This window comes from Parus major, chromosome 1 (assembly GCF_001522545.3).
Source record: "Parus major isolate Abel chromosome 1, Parus_major1.1, whole genome shotgun sequence".
Taxonomy (NCBI): domain Eukaryota; kingdom Metazoa; phylum Chordata; class Aves; order Passeriformes; family Paridae; genus Parus; species Parus major.
In genome coordinates this window covers 17,743,811-17,763,027 of record NC_031768.1, presented here as the reverse complement: position 1 = coordinate 17,763,027, position 19,217 = coordinate 17,743,811, and the positions used below count along the sequence as shown (strand labels likewise).

The 19,217-nt window shown below is 42.3% G+C and overlaps 1 protein-coding gene across 5 annotated transcripts in view; it reads right to left on the bottom strand.

Moving 5' to 3' along the window:
* GPM6B (glycoprotein M6B) overlaps positions 1–19,217 on the bottom strand; it is a 106,168-nt gene that overhangs the window by 26,754 nt on the left and 60,197 nt on the right. Inside the window, exon 1 of one of the 5 annotated variants that reach the window (XM_015620276.2) lies at positions 5,541–5,804. The exons of 2 other annotated variants lie outside the window; for them this stretch is intronic. In XM_015620276.2, coding sequence (XP_015475762.1) covers positions 5,541–5,601 — 61 coding nt within the window. In that variant the 5' untranslated portion in view covers positions 5,602–5,804. Of the gene's footprint in view, positions 1–5,540; positions 5,805–19,217 lie in introns of those variants that run through there. 2 more of the 5 variants (XM_015620274.2, XM_015620281.2) reach the window with 2 other exon arrangements.

Here is a 19,217-nt window from a genome sequence, read left to right as displayed (position 1 = left end):
CCTGCAATGGCAACAAAAAGCACTTGTTCAGAGCAGCAGAGCAGGCAGCTCCTTCTCTCTCTCAGCCTGGAGGAATGCTGGTGAAATCACCTGTCTGCTGCAGTAGAAACATCAAACCCTGAAACACGGAGACATCATGTAAACTTTGTAGCATCGTAAGTAAAAAGATTCTATGGAATTGGTTTCTTTAATTAGCAATTTCTGGTTTTGCAGTAACAAGGCTCCTTTCATTAGGAGGCAGTTCAAACTCCATAAGGAATTTCAGTTTTTCCACTGCTCTGCAAAGACCACTTAGCAATGGCTCCTTGGTAGCCCTTAGTGCGTGCCTGAGACGACTTCTGAAGCTGAAGAGTATCTCTGGGTGACTTTGCTGGGACCCACTCATGTAAAATCAACACCAGGTCAAAAACTCCCCAGGCTCCAGGGGCATAAAAACTACTGCACACAGTCTGTATGCATTGGAATTTAACTGTACCCTGAAGAGCTGGGAAAGGAAACAGGCTTCAGGGCTTCTTTACCTTTTGCTTTTTGAGTAACTACCTGCACTAACTGCATTCCCTGGTCTAGGTTACAATACCCTCCACCCACAGCCAAACTCCCACAGCTCGAGGCCTCCTGTCAGAACCAGGTTGTCCTCATTCCTGCAAAGACACAGCAGCTACAGAACTGACAGTGTTTTCATGTCACGCCACACAGGCACACGGATGGCGACTGTGGTGTTCAATATTCATTGGGATGAATCATCTTGCATGCCTGTAATCAAATTCACAGTGCTCAACATCCTCATGCTTGCTGCCTTTATCATATGGTTTTGGAGGAAACACGGTGTTGATATTCATCTGTTTCAGCTGATGAAGCAGTCCATGGCAGCAAAGAGAGGGTGTTTGGTCACTGATGGTCTGGTGATGAATACTGGACAAGGAGCAAGGCTGGGCAGAAAATGGGGAAGGGTCAGAGTAACTAAAGGAGACCCTTCCCCCCTCTTTGCCCAGTTTGCTCCTGCTGCAAAATCCATTGTGCACATACAGTGCCATCTGGGTTTCCCCCACCCCCCGTTACCATATCCCATGGCACATATGTCTAGGTTTTCTGCTTTCACGAGGTTGTTCAGACCAGTATGAGTACATTCTCTGAGTATTTTTCAACCCCCTCCTACTTAGAAACCAAATCCTATTCATTAAAACCTAAATCACTAAGCCTGCCAAATTATTATCCCTAGAATATCGCGTGTCCCAGATTCTCCCAGGGCTGGACCTCTCTTCCTACAGTCGTATTCTTCAGGGACTTAGACTTACAGCAGTTATTGTTGTCAGTGGATCTGAAACATCAATCAACTGCTTTAAATTGGAAAAAATATGCAGCATACTAAAAATCTTTGAATGGCTTGACAGCTCTGATACCACTGTGTAAGCCTAACATTAGGTGGGTACCTTTGAAATTTTGGATGATGATCATAACACATATTTTAAAAAATACTTTTTTTTTCAATTTGTTGTAATGAAAAATACATCTGTGATGCATCAAAATGTCATAAGCTCACTGTGTAAAAGTAACCTTACTAGAAGTGAAATAAACTGCATGACAATCCATTCCTTTCTCACACCACACTTTACAGCTTCATTTAAACACAACTGTACAATTGTGTGCAATAGTGTAAGAGAAGCAAAGTATTTTCTTTCTATTTTTGACTAGCATATACTAGACTACTTAGAGCTTAAAAGTTGAAACATGGCTCCATATACCATAAGAATAATAAAGCTCGCAACAATTACTGAGCACAAGATCTCCTTTTATCAAGAGAACATAAGCAGGGAAGAGCCAATTAAAAGGGACCTTTGGTACAGCTGCTCAAACTGGTCTTCATTATTCCTCAGCACAGCATAAGCAATTTGAACATCATATGTATTTATATAAGGAACCTAAACCCTGGTATTGTGGCTTTCTTCCACCTTGTAATTGGTGAATTCACCATGGTCATCCACAGTTGGAGTTTATTTTCTTTTTTTTTAATTTGCAGCTTGGTAGTATTTCTTACAGTTAAATGAAAAGGGAAACTTCTTGTCTCTGTTAATGTGTATCAGGATCTATATCCTTCACTGCTGATGCAAAACGGCATTTCGTTTTTCTTATTTATTCCACCTCAGTAAATCTGCCTGCCCAGTCCTCACATTTTGATTTAATTTAATGCCTGCAAGATAAACCCTGTCATTTATAATAATTTGTAAACCTTCATCTTTAAAATGCATCCAATCTGTCCTGCAGCCCTGCAAAGTATCTGTTAAACATTTTGCTTCAGCTTTCATGGTGTTCTCCTCTGATAAAGGCTGCTGATACACAGCATAAAGCTGACTTATTTCTTATCTCCATCAACATGAGGGTTGTTCCAATTCCAATTAAAAAAACTGGGGCAGCAGCCACTCATCTGGGTGCAGAGAAACAAATGTCAGATAAACACTGAATCCATCAGCTGGGTAGTATCGCTGCCTGAATCAGGCAGGGGATTCATGAAAATTATTAAAAGATAGAATGGAAATTCTATGCAGTTTAGCAAACTTAAAAAATCGAAATAATTTTCAACCATTTTCATTTATTCATCAGTAAACATTCATAAAGCACATTAGCTTGTGCAAATTGTCTCAGCTACACTGCAGTCCAAAATAGCTGGCTGTCCACATTTGCCACAGAGATGGGAAACACAGACCAATACCAGTGTGGCACCACTGCTCACATACGACTGCTTTAGGTGCTCAAACTGAAAACACACTTCTCTGTTCATGCCAAGTGCTCCAGCAGCATTGCTCACCAGGGTCCTCACAAGTATTGGGAGCCCTGTACACAGACAGCATGTAGTCCTAGCCCAACTTCCTCCAAGTATTTATTCCACAAAACTGCAGCACATCATCAAGAAGGTTGTTGCATTGAAAACACACCCCAGAAACATGCAGTTTAAAATTCTGATAAAGGGAAAATACCCTTTAGCTTAAAAGCATGATTTGCTATTAGTTAAATGCAGATACTTTCCCCAGAACTTGGCAGTGAAAAGCATACTGAGAGTGAACTTGAATATCCAAAGCAGAATGCTCATGATCTTCCCTTGCTCAGTCTTAGCAGTAGCAGCATCTCCCAAACCCCTTCAGATGATGGTTTATCTCCTTAGGCTTTGCAATAAATTTCTAGAAGTAAGAGTTAAGAGACCCTGTCATAGGACTTCAACTGCTTCAATCTGTGGCAATTGCCTTGAAATCACTGGATCTAGGGCATCTCATAAAGGATGGCCATTACCAAGTCCAGGTGGGATCCTAGAGGAAGAAGAAAATGTTACAAGGCTGGCAAGCATGTGAGGCATAAAAAGTAACAGATGTGGTCCAGAGAGTAAATTAAGGGGTCTTCTTCTGTTCTATACCCCAAAATAAAGCAGCAGCATTTTCCTGCAGGTTTCATTACACAGAGAAAAATCTCATTTCCCTCCACAGGGGCTGCCGGGGAAAGACTGAAAAATTCTGACATTTGAGAGGTACCTGATGCCTGCTGAGCCCATCTGAAATCCCAACTGGACTCGACAGATTTAGGACTTTGGAAAATCTGCTCCTCAAAACCAAATATGTCTCTTCCATGATCACTTCACAGCAGTAACTTTGCAGGGGGATCTGGTCTATTTGTTTTGCCATAGAAATTAGGAGCAGGACTGTTTCAGCTTTCTGCATTTTAATTTACTGTGAAGCATATTGAGAATTTAAGTGAAGAGAAATACAGAGCATAATGTGAGAGACCATGTGTTACTTTCAGAAATCCTAGAACTGGCAAGAACAAAGCCTACAAGTGTTACACACATATACTTATGTAACAGATCCAAAGTACAAAATTATCATAGGAAAAATTAAGAAATTGTGGTAACATTGGGATAGGAGGCTCCCTGCTTGCATTTGATGAAAGCAACAGATCAACCACCTTGACTTGGAAGCAGATTTACTGTTCTACATGTTGTGCTTTCATCCTTGCCAAAACAAAAGGGAAGCCATAAACTCATCATAAACACACTCAGCAACACATTTTGTTTTGCGCAGCTGCTAATGCATACGGATAACTTTCTTTACTGTTCATTGTAACATGAATTCCACTGCTTTAAAAGAAGCTCGACAATCAGAAGAAAGATTTTCTGGAATTTTTGAAGAATGATCTATCAATTCAAGGCCGTTTTATAGTCAATCTGTTCAGGACATTTTGTACATTAATTACTCAAAAATCTGCAGTGAGGTGGGTTATTGTCCACATACACTAATGGCTTTCAGAGTTTAATCTCTCATCAGTGGACCTCCTTTTGTGAAATCCCTAAGGGATTATGTAGTACTATGTCTAATCACTTGACAAATTTCATTTACTTGAAACTGAAGCTTGTTTTATATGAAGTGTGTAGCAGGAGTCAGATTCAAAGTAGGAAAACAAAATCAGTTACTGGACACTATCGGGATTTATCATGTTTACATCTGAACTGCTTAACAATCGATGAAAGAATTCTGCTTGGGGAAATGCATTAGTTGTTTATCAGCTGCTTAAGCCTACGAAATACTCAGATGGGATACTCAGGTTGCTGATAAACGATACACAACCGGTTAAAAAAATGTACCATGACTCAAGTAAAAAGCCAGGGGAAATTTAAATAATTTTGTTGCTGCTGTATCATTCAGCAACAAAAAACCCCAACAAACCACTATGATCTGTAGAGTAGCCTGCTACAGTGAAGAGGAATGGCTGTTTGACACAAATTATACAACACAGAAAGAAAATATCCCTTGTGAGTTGAATTTACGCTCTGAAGTTCAGCACTCCAGACCACAGAATCAACCTGTACAGCTGGGATGGATGAAACACCTCTCTTCCAGCGCTGCCATCTCCCTATCACAGAACCATCACCATGGAATTGTTCTCTCCATTAAGCAGCAATTCTCAGAGATTTCTGAAATCTAATGTTGCAAAACTCGCTCCATTGTTCCCCCTTATCATAGTGCAGGCAGATAGCTACAAAAGTACAATTTGCCAGATGACACCACGGAAAAGGAATTTTAAAAATAAGAGTAGCATTTGGCATCGAGCTCACTACACGAAGGCTGTGTGACATTATAATCTATTATATGTTGTTATAACCTAGGTCTCCCACGCTGCATTGCAAAGCCTTGCTACATGGCTAGTCTCGATGAAAACACTAGATTACAGCTCCGAAAACAACATGCAAACACACAGGCACACGCTACCTCTGTAAACCAAATTAACCAAAATATGCCAAAGACGCAGCAATAAGAAGACTTCTTTTGCAAGCATCATTTTGGGTAGGGTTAGGACAGATTCAAAGCAAATACAGACGCAGACAGAAAGGCTGATGCTCTATTAATTGTCAAGCCATGCAGGAAAGGACGGCTGAAAGCCCGAAGATGCAGTAATGATTGTTTAAGAGCTATCTGAAAAAGTGACAAAACTGGCCTAAACCTCTTTAAGCCCCCTGAATGAAAAGATTTAAACAGGCTATTGTTAAGACCCCTGGGTACCTTTTTTCTCTTGGCTTTGTTCTGCATTTTCCTCCGCTGCAGTTTCCATGGCTGGCTTCATACCATCCACCAAAAATGCCGCCCCCCCTCCCCCCCCAGCAAGCACTTTTTCTCTTCGCCTCCTTTCTCACTCCCTTCCGTCTCCTATTTACAGCGGCGGTGATTGAGCGGCTCTGTTCTCCCCTACAGTAGATTACAGTCCTTTCCAAAATGCCAGAAAAGTCTTGTCAGCTTCAATTTCGCTCCGCTGACTGGTCCACGAGGAGCCGTGCCAGCTCGCTCAGCCGTACGTCACCACGGTCCCCAGCTATAAAATAGCCATCCTGTGCCGCGGCTTGCCACACCGCGGGCACCGGCATCACCCGCCCGCGCCCCCTTCTCCTGCCCTCCGCTCTTCCCCTCTTTCCCCGTCTCCCAACAAATGTTAATCAATTCTGCGGGTAGTGAAAGGATTGGTGACATCGGGAGGGGAGATGCAAGTGAGAAAGAAAGGAGCCCCCGGCCGCTGTGAGGTGAGCCCCCCCGGCCGCCGTCTCTAAGGGGAGTGCACGCCGGCATACAATCACAGGGCTCCCTTTCCCATGGGACCTTGTTATTATGCTTTGCATTTTGATTTATTCCACATGCCCTCTGCTCTTTCAAGGGGTGGGGGGTGATGGGTCTGTTCTCTCTGTTTGCTTTCTTTGCCGAGAGATCCGTTCACCCCCGGTAAAAGACTGTGAGAGAAGCATAAAAGCAAAAGTGGGCATATATGTATGTACGTGGAAACATTAAATTCTTTCTTTGACTGCAAGCACAATGGAAAAAAAAAATATCCAAGCAAGGAGACAGGAAGCAAGTTCAAGTGACCTAAAATGCATGTGCAACACTCTGAAGGATAAAATGTTTAAGAAAACACAACTTGGGCTTTAAAAGGAGGTCTGCCACTAGAGACCTAAAGCCATGCTTGGGAGTGAGCACAGAGTTGCTGTTCAGCACGCTTGATCATTCCCCTAAGTCCAGACAGACTGCAGCGAGATCAAATAAGCTGCACTTGAGAGCAACAAACTCAAGACATGCCAGCGTTGCATTGTATGAGGTGATTTTAGGTGTCCCCAGCCACTCTTGTGCTGGGGAGCCACAGAGCAGGGCAACACCACGTAGAGGTATTGTTCCCCTCCCAAAACCCAGGACAACTGACACATTTAAGGCTGTACTGAGGCTAATTAACCTTGCCTGTCACTTAGCTTGTCTCAGTGCCTTACAGTGCAGCACACTGCACAGGGCACAAGTGCCCAAAGGCACCCCTTTGTGTGTGTAGGATGGTGGAGCAAGCATGGAGTAATGGCCTTTGTGGTCCAGCACAGTGCAGTTCTGCATCCTGCAAAGACACCCAGCAGATTCAGCAAATGCAGGGGATTTTAAAACCTACACCCTGCATGCTCCCTATAACAGATTCAAACAGGAGAGTGGGAAGAGGGAAGCAGTCCAAAGATTTGTAGCTGCAATTTAGTCTCTTGTGGTTGAAGTAACTACACCCACAATTTTGCTGTGCATTTTTATTTCTAGATGCCTAGTGAAAAACACAAAAGCCCTCAGACCCAACCATTACAGAAAGTTCCTGTCTCTTCCAAGAAATTCGTGCACAAACCCTCTTCTCTCACCACAGCCAACACAGCTGTTACTTTGCTTTGGGCATTACTGCTCAGACTTCAGGCTTCAGCACAGCTGCCAGGAGATCTTGGTCATATCCTAAGGTTTCATATCACAGCATCAAAATTTGATGTCAAGCATTTGCCTAAAATGCTTCCTTGGAGTCCAGGAAAAGTCTGCAGTTGAAGCTCCCACTCCAGCAGACCTCTGTGTAAGCAGGATTTGTAGATCAGGAGCCAATGTGGGGCAAGGGGTTGGGCTCCTGAAGGTAATCAAATGAGTAGCCAGAGCAGAGACCTCAACCCAGGTGGCAAGGCATATTTCCCCAATCTTCCTCTCCAGTGCTCAGACAGCAATCCACACATGGACTGAAATCCCTCCCCAGCAAGACCATGCACTGCAAGCACACTCCCTGCAACAATCAGCTGAAAGGTGAAAGCATGGGTGATGTGTTTGCCATATTCTTTTAACCATTAGTAAAAGTTGTTGGTATAATAATTATATAAAGAAAAGTTTTATACAAAGAGTGGGGTTTTTTCCCCATCTAACATCAGTAAGTCTGAAAATCCAAATACACCCTGCTTGCTGAAAGTCACACAAATTTTAGTCATTGGTCAAAGCAGTTGATTGCTTCTGACATAAAATTCTCTTCTTGGAATGCCTCATTGTGCAGTAGGTACTTCTGTCACAGTCTAGATCTCTCTTTCTTAATGATCTTTGCTTTTAGACTGGAAGGTCTAAAACTTTAAAAGTCTGAAACCTCCCTTCAGACTATCCTAAGTTACAAAAGGCCTGTTCATAACCTGATTCAAGTGGTGCAGTATCAATGCACTTATCAGTATAAATACACAGAAAATACAAACATAGTATGGAATTTCCTTTATTTAAACAGAAAATACATAAGATATAACCTCTGGTTACAGACTGTCTCTAGAGGAAACCTGTGACTTCAGCCCTCCCCTCTTTACCAGTGAGACTTACTCCTTCAAAGAGCTGCACACTTTCCTAATGGTGAGCAAAATTTATTAGGCAGACTCAGGACCTCAGATTTCCTGATATTTCAGAAACCCAAAACTAACAGGCTGAGAGACTATTTTCTCGACTGTTTCCCCAGAATAACCCCTTCTCTAAACAGGCAATGAAAAATCAGTGCACAATACCAGAAGCACCTTCACAAAAATTTGAACTGAACACCTCAAAAATCATCAAAATCATTAATCCTACCTACTAAATCATGCTCTAAAAGCTTCAAGTGATACATGAGTGTAAAATTCTCTCCCCTCCCTTCTTACTATTTTCTGGATTACTGCAATGTATGATAGGCTTTAAGCACTTATCATCCTAACTAATTTCTAGATTTTCAAAATTCTACACCATCATTGGTAAATACAGCAAATAAAACAAAAATATGATTTCCTCCAGTGCTAACATGGGTGCTGATCTTGTGCTTTAAGCATTAATCTCAGACAGCAAGTTGTCACATTCAATGTTCCCTCCCTTAAACAGACACATCCTTGTCATAATATGTGATGAGACTGGGAGACATCAAGTTTATGCCTATGATAACACACCAAAAGATTTAGCCACAAAGAGGAAAAAAAAATAAAAATTTAAGACTGATATTCAACAAAAACCTGCTTGTACAGACCAAGCTGATTTAGATAACCAGCAACTAGGGCAGGTAGCTAGTTACATTTGAGAAGTTCAACCCAGCATTTTATTTGCAGAACAAGATAAAAGTGAAAATGAGGAGAGGGGCTGAGCAGCAAAGGTTTCTGCTGCTAAAGCACAGCTCTGAGCCTACTGCCAAACCTCAGGATGAATAGCAGTGGAGGAAAGTATGTGAAGGCACTGTGGACCAAGTCATATTTACTGCAAAAGAGTTTAAAAAAAATTGCTTTAATCTATTTTATCTAGATATTAAAAAAAAAACCCAAAAAACCCCAAACCACACATTTAATCATATTGCTCAGTCAATTAAAATAGCACAATTGCAGAAGTTAAAAAATATATTAGAATCCCTATTCTGTTCATGTGCGAGTTCCTTTTGAACATCTCTTTTTAATGTCACTGAATCTAGTTTACATTCCTGCAGGCTGAGAAGCTCTACCATAAGCTACAGCAAATTCTTCACAAGCTTTCAGGAGATGAATACACACTTGCCATTTCTACAAAGGCTTCATAGAACTGTAATAAGAGTGTTCTCACATAGCTGAAGAGCAATTTTAGATTATCTATGAGATCCAAGACTCAGAAGCTAAAATACAGAGACTGTCCCTCAAACAAGACTGACACATAGTCCAAACAACTAATTTTAAAGACAACTTGTAGAATACTTTTTTTAAAAAATATTTAAGAGAAAGAACAAATACACGTGAAGCCACTTGGTGAAATGTAATTGTTCGTGTTCAGCTTTAGACCAGTTACCGAAGCCTTGCTTATAAAACCCAATCCAAATACTTATGCGAAAGCAGGCAAACTTTCCGTGTGGATAAAATCAAAGTGTGACGAGTTTTCAGTTGTTCAGCAGTCATACATCTTGTAAGTACTTTACAAAATGATTTAAAATTTGGGTTCATTCTTTCTGATATACTAAGTTACTGGGAAAATGGAATCCAAATTAACAAGTAACAGTGGAAAATGACTGCACTTATACCACAGTATAAAACACAGACATGAATCTGCACTGCACTTAGGGGTCTCAGTCTCAAATTTCTGTAAGAAAAATCAAAAATAAAGGCTTAAGCAAGGATAGTGGTTATCTCTGCAGCCAAAGAAAATCACTGAGTTAACCAATGGAGCTAAGTCCAGGAGGGTAAGCCAACCTTAACAGTGTGCAGATGCCAGTGCTGTGAGTCCCTTAACAAAGCCTGGTGAAGATGTCAATGATTGCTGCCAAGCTAAATGCCTGGTGGCAAGCAGCAGGCAAAGGAGATGTCACTCACTTGTTGAGTTTCATACAGTTCCCTGTCCAGCCTTCCTGTTTCCAGCTGGACCACTGCAGTTCCTCCGCTCTCAGCCACAGCTGAGAATCGAAGGTAATAAACAGCCCAGATCCACAACAAACACCAATGGCTAACATCTAGCTGGAACACAAAGGAAAAAAAAATCCCTTAGTAAGTGAACAGATGGTTCTGTATGGCTTTTCCAGTAGCTAGGTCTCATCAAGTTCTAGTCACAAAGATGGCTCAGATTGCAGAGATGTGATGTCTACAAAAAAAAAAAAAAAAGCCTGAAGAACTATAATGAAAGTCAAAATGAAAGAAAAAGTTGATGTGTTCTTAAGCAGGTGGGAGCTCCATTTCTGCTTATGAAAGGCACAATACACAGAAGGAAATAAATAATTTTAAAAAGCTATGGATTCTTGGATATTATGGAATCTAAGGGCCTTAGGAACATTTTCCTGGGTTTTAGAAACTTGTATTTAAAAAAGAAAAAATCTGGGGAAAATAATTGAAAACTCTTGACAGACAAAATACAGGAATCTCAACCCTGCCAAAGATTTCTGAGGAAAGACAATAAAAATGAAAACAAAGCAGCATACATTTGAAACTAAGCTGGAAGCAACATCACCTCTTGCATCACTCTTCTGTAGGCTGCCTGAAGTAGCACCATGCTTTTGGCAAGCCAGAAGGAAATATGGTGACAAACTAGACCCCATTTAGACTACAGCATAAAGAGCACAGAAATACAGATAATGAAAGCAAAGACTTCCTAGCATCTCGCCCAGAAGAAGCTTTCATTAGGCAAGTGTTCAGAGCTCCAGCTCCAGTGGCTATCCTCAGCTTCTACTCCAGCTCCACAATTTTATGGCATAGTCTTCTACAAAGTGTACTGCATGGCAGGTTTCAAATGCTTGAACTTTACAATGAAGCAGAAAAACAAAGCTCTGAGTTACCCAATCTCCATAAATTTTTCTCTTCATCAGTATAAAGATCCTTACATACATGAATAAAACACGAAGCCTTCAACAGTACTTCAAATGCTTCTCCATAATTTTAAGGGCTGTGTTTTTGACTTTGGCACACATAACCACCTTTTCTTGTTCCCTCTGTCCATCACAACTGAGAGGAGATTCTCAGCTATCATGCCTCTACCTTGTATAGTGCAGCAGGAAAATAATATGCTCAAGTTTTTTCTTTGTTGCCTTAATTCTGCACTTTGAAGACACAATCCAATATACTTAGCTTTTGCTGTGAACCCTCTTCTCCAACGCTGTTGTCAAAGCTTACTGCCATCTCAGAAAACTAACCGGAGCTTCTGAATACTTGGACATACTGAAATAGCATCCTAGATATTTATGTCGCACTTGCCAGCACTCAAGTAGAAGTGCCTCTTGTACTTGTAGAAGAGCTATTTCTGCCAGCAATTTAGAAGGCAGCAAAGGTATTATTATAATATACTCCTGTTAATACAGCTGCTCCATCTAAAACACAAGAGCCTGAGACAGGACTGGTACTGGGAGGCTACCTGTTGATTATTTTTTTTCCTCTACTTATAAATAAACATTACTGAGTTGACACAAACATACCCTTTTGCTACACAAAGTCGGATTTAATCATACAATCCTGTTAACTTTACATCCAGTTCTGATTTTCAAAATTGCCCTCCCACTCTTCACATAGACTTCAGCATCCCACCTACAATCTCTCATCTATTCAGTGCTCGTTTTGTTCTTCAGTCTTGGCTTCAGTCCAGTCTTTTCACAAAGTATGAAATAAAGTAGGGAAATAAAAAGAAGTGCAAAACCCTCCAGCTCCCCAAAAAGAAAGCAGGGGCACTTGTTGTAGAAGGGTACCTCACACTGCGTACTGGGGGTTCATGGGGAGGGACAAGAATGAAGAATCCTCCTAGAATGTCACAAAGGATTCTATGCATAAATCACTGATGTAGATATGTGTTTGTATGTACACATGCAGAAAACACGTGTGCATATTCATATGTGTATGAAGAAAATGCATACAATTATACATGTATTTTTATTGAACAGTAAACCATATGAGCATCATTGGAACCTCTATGATGAATGCATGCTAATTTACAGTGTCATGCAATAGGTATTCAGTTTGATAGTGAATGCACAGCCATCCCATTGTACAGACTGCTACAGACTCCTCCAGCTCAAGGTTTCAGGGACAGGAACCAAGTCACCCAAGATCAGACTGGAGTTTGCAGCACAGCTAAACCACACCTTGGGAGCATTGTTACCCATTCATCTCAGTATCCTGGGTTGGAAAACCAGCCCCACGCTCTGCCGTACATTGCTTCTAGACCCACTCATGGATTGTTAGGCAGCTGTGTGTCAACTTTTTGATTGACCCAGTGAACTCAAAAGTCAAAATGTTGATGTAAAAGAAAGCATCAAAGTAATGATTAGTATGAGGTACTGAAATTCACTGTTTGAAGTTTCAGCATCTTGTAAGTCATGATGATTGTAGCTGTTTCGTAAAACAGAAAATTCCCATTTCAGTGTAATTAAACTATACTTTGGGAAAGATCCGGCACCAGTTCTGTCATGCAGTGCTGGACTGCCTGTTGAATTGCAAATATAGTCTCTGTTCACACATAAGACACTAGTCATGAAATCCTCAGTTAAGACACTAATGAACAGGTCCCCAATTAATCACTGTATTCTTTGCAACAGCAGATATCCTCATTAGGAAAGCAGCAGGACATTAACAAGTCCCACGTTGAGACTGTCCAATTAACTCATCGACTAAATATGTGCCAAGCAACTTCTCTGGTCTAGCTTTTCCAGTCCCCTCTTTCCAGCTGCAGCGATTGGGATCCCAGTCATGTCTAAAGTAGCGGTTCTTTTGCGCTTTGCAAAGCCTTTGAGAGTGCCAAAGTGAACAACAAACAACACCGCTCAAGTGTTCTACAGGTCTTTCACTTGTGCCCACAAAAGGCTAAGTTCAGCACAATTAAGAAAAAAACCCCACCCCTTTACCTTTATAAACAAGGAATGACTTAACCTGCTAACAACGAGTGTGGTTGGAGCTCCGTCTGGATCATGTCACGCCTTAATTTTTGCCGAACCGTGGCAGTGGGTGATCCTGCATACAAAGTGAGCTCTGAGACAAAAGTGCTATAGGGTGAGTTAAGGACAAAGTAGCAGCTTTCAGCCTGGATTCCCAGATAGGCTGTCAAGTAAAATCCCTTGCCAGGGCAGGATTATTCCCTAGAGTATACATTTCCAACACTTTGTCTCGCCTAATTTTCCAAGTGTCTCAAGCTTGGAGCCTTTCAGTGTTTGGTGAGAAGAGCCATTCTGTGGCCCGGCAGATTTTGAGGCTTGGCACAAAGGAGGGCTTGCACAATGGCCAGGGCCCCACTGCAGTCAGTGCAGAAGAAGTGGCTTCTCCAGAAAGAGCAGGGTCCCAGCCTCTGAAATGGCCTCCAGTCGTGCTGCCTCAAAACCACCCAGACCCTCCTCTGAGCGATCTCTAGTTACATCCCCATTACTGTTTCTTTCCAAACATGGCATTCACTTCTTTTAAACAGCTGAAAGGCATCACTTCTGCACTTTGTCATGACTCAGAGTGAAATTCATTTAGCATCTACTTTTCTTCATCTGTTCCTTGTATCATTCCCATCCCATTTTATTTCTACTGTCTGGTTTTCAGCACATTTGTAACCATTTCCCTTGCACTTGGAGCTTCCTAGGTGTCAACACTAAGCATTCTCATTATGTGCTTCCCCTGTAGGCCCTCACGTTAGTTACTGAAAATGCCCCAGGCATTTTTGATTTCAGTAGTACTACAGACACATCTTCCATATATCACTACTAGTGATTCCTAAAGTACAATTATCCGCTCCTCCTTTCTGCACCATTTGGAGAGGAAAAGAAAGGAGCTAAGGAAGCAGAGAAAGGGAGAAGGGATATATATATACTGAAAAAACCCTAACATAAAAACAAGAGAAAAGCACAAGGCAGAAACAACACCCAAGGCTCTGGCTAAGATCCTTTCTTTAGTCTGTAAGAAGAACTCTATGTGGAAATAAACTACTACATCAAGTGTGCATTCACTGTCCTGGAGGTGACCAAAGGCATGTTGCTCAACATGGGACAGAGCTCCTCTTCTTGCAGCTCAAAGACTTGCCCACAGGTTGCAGAAAAAGACTACAGTTTCTCATGCCCAGCCAAAATCACCCAGCCCAGATTGTTCACAAGTTTATTAGTACAGGAAAGAAACTGAAGACCAACCACAGCTTTAAAAGTATTTATAAGCACTTAATTCCAGCCATGGTCCTCAGAAACTAATTGTGTGTTCAAGAGTAGTACATACTTCTACTGCAGACAGAACATCACCAGATTGCAAATACAATCCATTTTCTTAGTTTAATTTGCCATTAGTACACTGCAGGTTTATAGAGGCAAACAAACTATAACTAAATTTTCATTGTCATTTCAAACTGTTTCCAAGCAAATATCATAGCAACGTTATCAGATCGTCAAGTTCACTAAATCTCAAATTTTCTACAATAAAATAATACACACATGTTTAAAGGAAGACAGAAAATGTATTCCTGAGTAAACTGAGCATCTCCCTAGTTCCGGACCAACTGGGTCCTGAGACAAACCTCATCATTTAAAGACCTTCACACAACTTTAAGAGAGAAGGAAAAAAACTCCGAACTCTAGGCTTTTATACGTATAGTCAGTATTTAAAGACCAGTGCTTAGAGAGTTTTAGTACATACCAAACATGAATGCATTTATTTCAACCTCAAATATAACCATATATTATGGTAATAGACTAAGCAGCATTTCAGAGATTCAGTTCTGTTGCATAACTGAGAAGAAAGAAGTCTTGCCAGTTGCAGCATCCCCCATTTCCCGAGCTGAAGGCGACTCTTTACAGAGAAAGCTCAGCGCCCCTGCCCTGCACGCATTGGCAACTTGGAAAAGCAGCGATGGAGGCCTTGTCACGAAAAATCTGTTATTTCAGCTAAAACCGCACTTAAAGCGAACAGAAAGTAGCTGTCCGTGTTAGCCAGAGAGAAGCCGCGGGTGACAGGCTGCGGGCTGGGCGATGGCGGCGGGGCCCAGGCCCGTGCCCCGGCGGGGCCGCGGGCCAGGCCAGGCGCCCATGGGAACCCGGCCGGCCGGGCCTTCACGGGTGAGCGGGCCCGTCAGCACACAATGCCCGCAGCCGCGCTCCCAGAGCCCGGGCCGCCCCTGCTCCCCGCTTTTATCAGCCTTCATATCTCAGCGATGACAGGCCTGAAAGGGCTTCTGATGGGAAATGTGCTTTGAATTAGCATATTTCCCCCTGCATACAATGGAGGCATTAAGCTGCTGCGTTTTGCACGTCCAAACAAAAGCAGCCCAGGCTGTTTTTAGCAGCACTGCTTGAAGTTTTATTCCTCCTCTCCTCCCCGAGCTGCAAGCATATTTAACAAATTTTCACTCCTTCTGCAAAGAAGGAAGGACGACCGATAAAATCTTATTATTTGACCGGTTTCAGACTTTAGAGGAAGAAGACAATCTTCGGATACTGCAAAGAGCAGCGCGGTGTCTGTGCACCACTGAACTGCAGCCACAGCGAGCCTGCCCTCAACACTTGCCCGGACCTCATCCTCGAGGGTTTCACAACTCGAACACATTCATGGTAACCCAGTAGAAAGAGTCTTGTATTCAAAGCTCAATTTTACCCCTGTGTATCAGGCACACCGTTGAAATTATCTCTTTTGAAAATGATAAACTGAATCGTTGTGCTGTAAGGAACAGGAAAAAAAAAAGAAAAAAAGAAAGAAAAAAAGCCTTCTACCCATCCTGGAATTATCCTTTGGTTTAACAGGAGAGCTGAACCTCAGAAATACCACCTTTATGAAATGGCTTCAATGGCTTTCCACTTTCACTGGAAAGTGAATTTCTATTTACCCAGGAAAAGAGGGCAAGAGGAAGGAGATGGAAATGAATTCAACGCAGAAGAAGAGGAAAAAGCATTCCTGCATCAAACCATCTTTGGGCAACAGCTGCCAGGAGAATAAATCTACCTCAGCTCAGTGTGTTTGTAATTGCTCATTAACACAGTTGGACCATTAGGAAGCCAGTTTGTGGTTTTCTTGGTAAAGACGCATGTCTGCCTTCCTCCTACATTAAACAGAATTTTCTCTGTGAGGAAGACATAAGATTACAAAGTCAAAATGCTTCTTAAGAGGATGGGTTTGGTGGTTTGGGTTTAGTTTTTCTTCTTCTTCTTCATCTTCCCTCTCCTAAAATTTCCACAGTATTTATGTAATCTTCTATATGTGGCACAGCTAAGAAGAAAAATCACACTCCTTAACAACATGAGATTACAGCAGAAAAGCAGAATGCCAATGAGATCCTAGGCAGACAGCTTGCAAGTGAGATGGATATAAAAGCTCTTCAGAAAAAAACCTGGGTTGCAGTCTGCAGGAGTCTTGTAGGAGAAATGTCTGCTTTGTTCAGACTCTTCTGTTTCAGAAAACTTTCCTGAGGATGAGAATCCATCTCCTCCTTCATTTCTCTTGCAGCAATGCTCAAGATACTCAACGACTGCTGTGCATGAGCACTTTGCTCTCAACCATCCACTGCCACCCTGCCACGTGCCAAGCGGCCCACATAGCACCGCGCTCCCTCCCGCAGAGTGCCAGCCCCTGCAGATCTGCACAACCTGGCAGGAGAGGCATTTCACTGATTTCCACCACAATGACAGAGCTCCTGGCACTGGCACAGTAGTGTCCATATGGCAACTGCGCAGCAGTGACTGAGGTCTGACCATAGACATCCTCCTCCCTCCGGCAGGGACCTTCCCTTCCCACCACAAGGTCCTCTGCAACACTGAGTGTCTGCAGCCCAAGGGTCTGACCCCTGGTGACTCACAGTCTTCTCCGATGCGCCAGCTCTGCCAACTTGACTCCCAGAAATGCTTTTTTATAGTCTCCAGTAGCCACTGGTTCACTTTTAATGTGTTTTTTCAGGGGCACTAAGGAATCTGCCTGGAGAGGACAACACATTATTTGGCAGGATTTCTCTACTACCACATGAAACTTACCTTTTAAAGGCTGGACATGCGTTTTCCCATGCTCTGAGGCATTTCACCACTCGGTACCAAAATAGTAGACAAGGCTGCCACGTTACCACAGGAAGGTCTAATGGCAAAGCAAAAGTAGAAGGGACTTAAGAAGCCCTTCAGAGGCCTTCATTAGGTTGTTAACAGATGGGTGAGAGTAACAAAGCAGTCTAGGCAGGAGAAAAGAGGAATTGAAGTCCAAAATGGAGACTGATTTTCTCATTCACACTGGCATGAGAACTTCACTTTGTAAGCATGCTTTCTGAGATGAGTCCTTTGGAATCAAATGCCACAACAGCTTGACACAGAAAATGAAATAAAACAGATCTCAGCTCCATTCATATATAGTTCTCCTTATCTCAACCCATGAGACTTGTGCTACATTTTCTCTGCATTACCCAGTTAAGGAGGGCAATGGTTTTGGAGGGCACCTAATGTTCAGCCAGGGTCAACCCACCATAGGTAGTAAGAGATATGCCGATTAAAAAGGTCCAGTAAACTCAGCAATGAGATTTTAGGCTTCTTAGGAGTGAAGGTCTGTCAAAAGAAACTTCAGGTATAACAGTGTCATAATTTTGAATTTAAACCAAGGCAAGAGAAAGCTGAGAAAAAAAGCCCTCCACTTATTTAGAAATACTATGTCTCACCTGCAGAATTTCTCTTCAGCGTCTTGGGTTATGAAGAAGAAAGGAAGTGAAAGAACTCAGACCAGGGTAAAGCAGTGCCTTTCACGTTGCTGACACCCAATGGGACCTGATCACAGCACTCCCCAATCGAGGAAATATTCTCAAATTTCATTTATTCTTCAGATTCACTGGATTCAGACCAACGATGAATACAAAGCACATGCCGCTATCCGCTGTGGTGTTCTGGCACAGGGCAGCACCCTGCCAACAAAGGCACCACTCTTCCTTTCAGAGAGCCCCAGAAAGAGCGCTCTGTGTTCTCATGTGATGAGGCAGGCTTTTACAACTTGGATCACTACAGGGTATTGAACTCTGACAGTATGCTTACTGAGGGTTTGCTTGCTTTATCTCAGACCTCAACAGGTATGTGTGATATCTAAGCTAAAATAAACCACCCTCATCACATTCATTTTGGCATCATGAGTCACTGTCTTGCTGAAACAAAACTACCTTCTCACCTCCACATTGAGTAAAGTGCTATTAACTTTTCCAATACCCCACCTACTGCTGTTTTCTGCTGTGCAAGTGCACAGCATAGAAACATCTCAGAATACGCTTCACGCTTCAGCATTCAGTGAGAGGAGGAAGACACGGAGAATGCAGGATACACTATGCCTGCTCCTGTAGGCAGAAATAGTTTTCTGTCCTTCTATATTAATCTTGTGAAAAAAACCAAACCCCAAAACTATTGGCACTCACACAAGAGATTGATGTGCTGTGAAGCAGGACAAGCTCCACACATTTCCTTTCCTGTCCTTTTAACTCAGTCTAAAAAAACTGATTTCAAGGATCATTACTATTTTTGCTACTTTCTAAACACTGCCCTGACTTGGGGAATCTTGCTGCATATATCAAGGCAGAGGTGATTTTCAGTCCATTCAGGAAATGGTAGAAATTTGCTAGTCTAAATTTTCTGCTCCAAATGCAAGAGTCCCAGAACTTATTCAGACATACAGATGTTAAAGAAAAAAATATTGTGGTTTTCAAAATTTGCCCTTGGAGAGAGGATCAGGATTCATAAAACAGAAAATTCCTTTCAGATCAAGGCTGGAAAACAGAGAATTCCAAATACTGAAGTGCTGGGCCACCAGCTACATCACTACCAAGATCAGGAGAGTGGTGCAAGTAGGCATAGAGCAGAGTGAGAGGAGAAGTAAATGCTTCCCCATAGGATGTCATCCTATGCATCCTACTGCATCCTGTTGGGGAGCAATGGCTGGACAGAGCCCATGGTTCTACAAGCACTGACGTTTCCACAGTGATCCTGCATGGTCCCAGACATGCTGCACAAGCTGATCCCAAACCAGGGAGAAATAG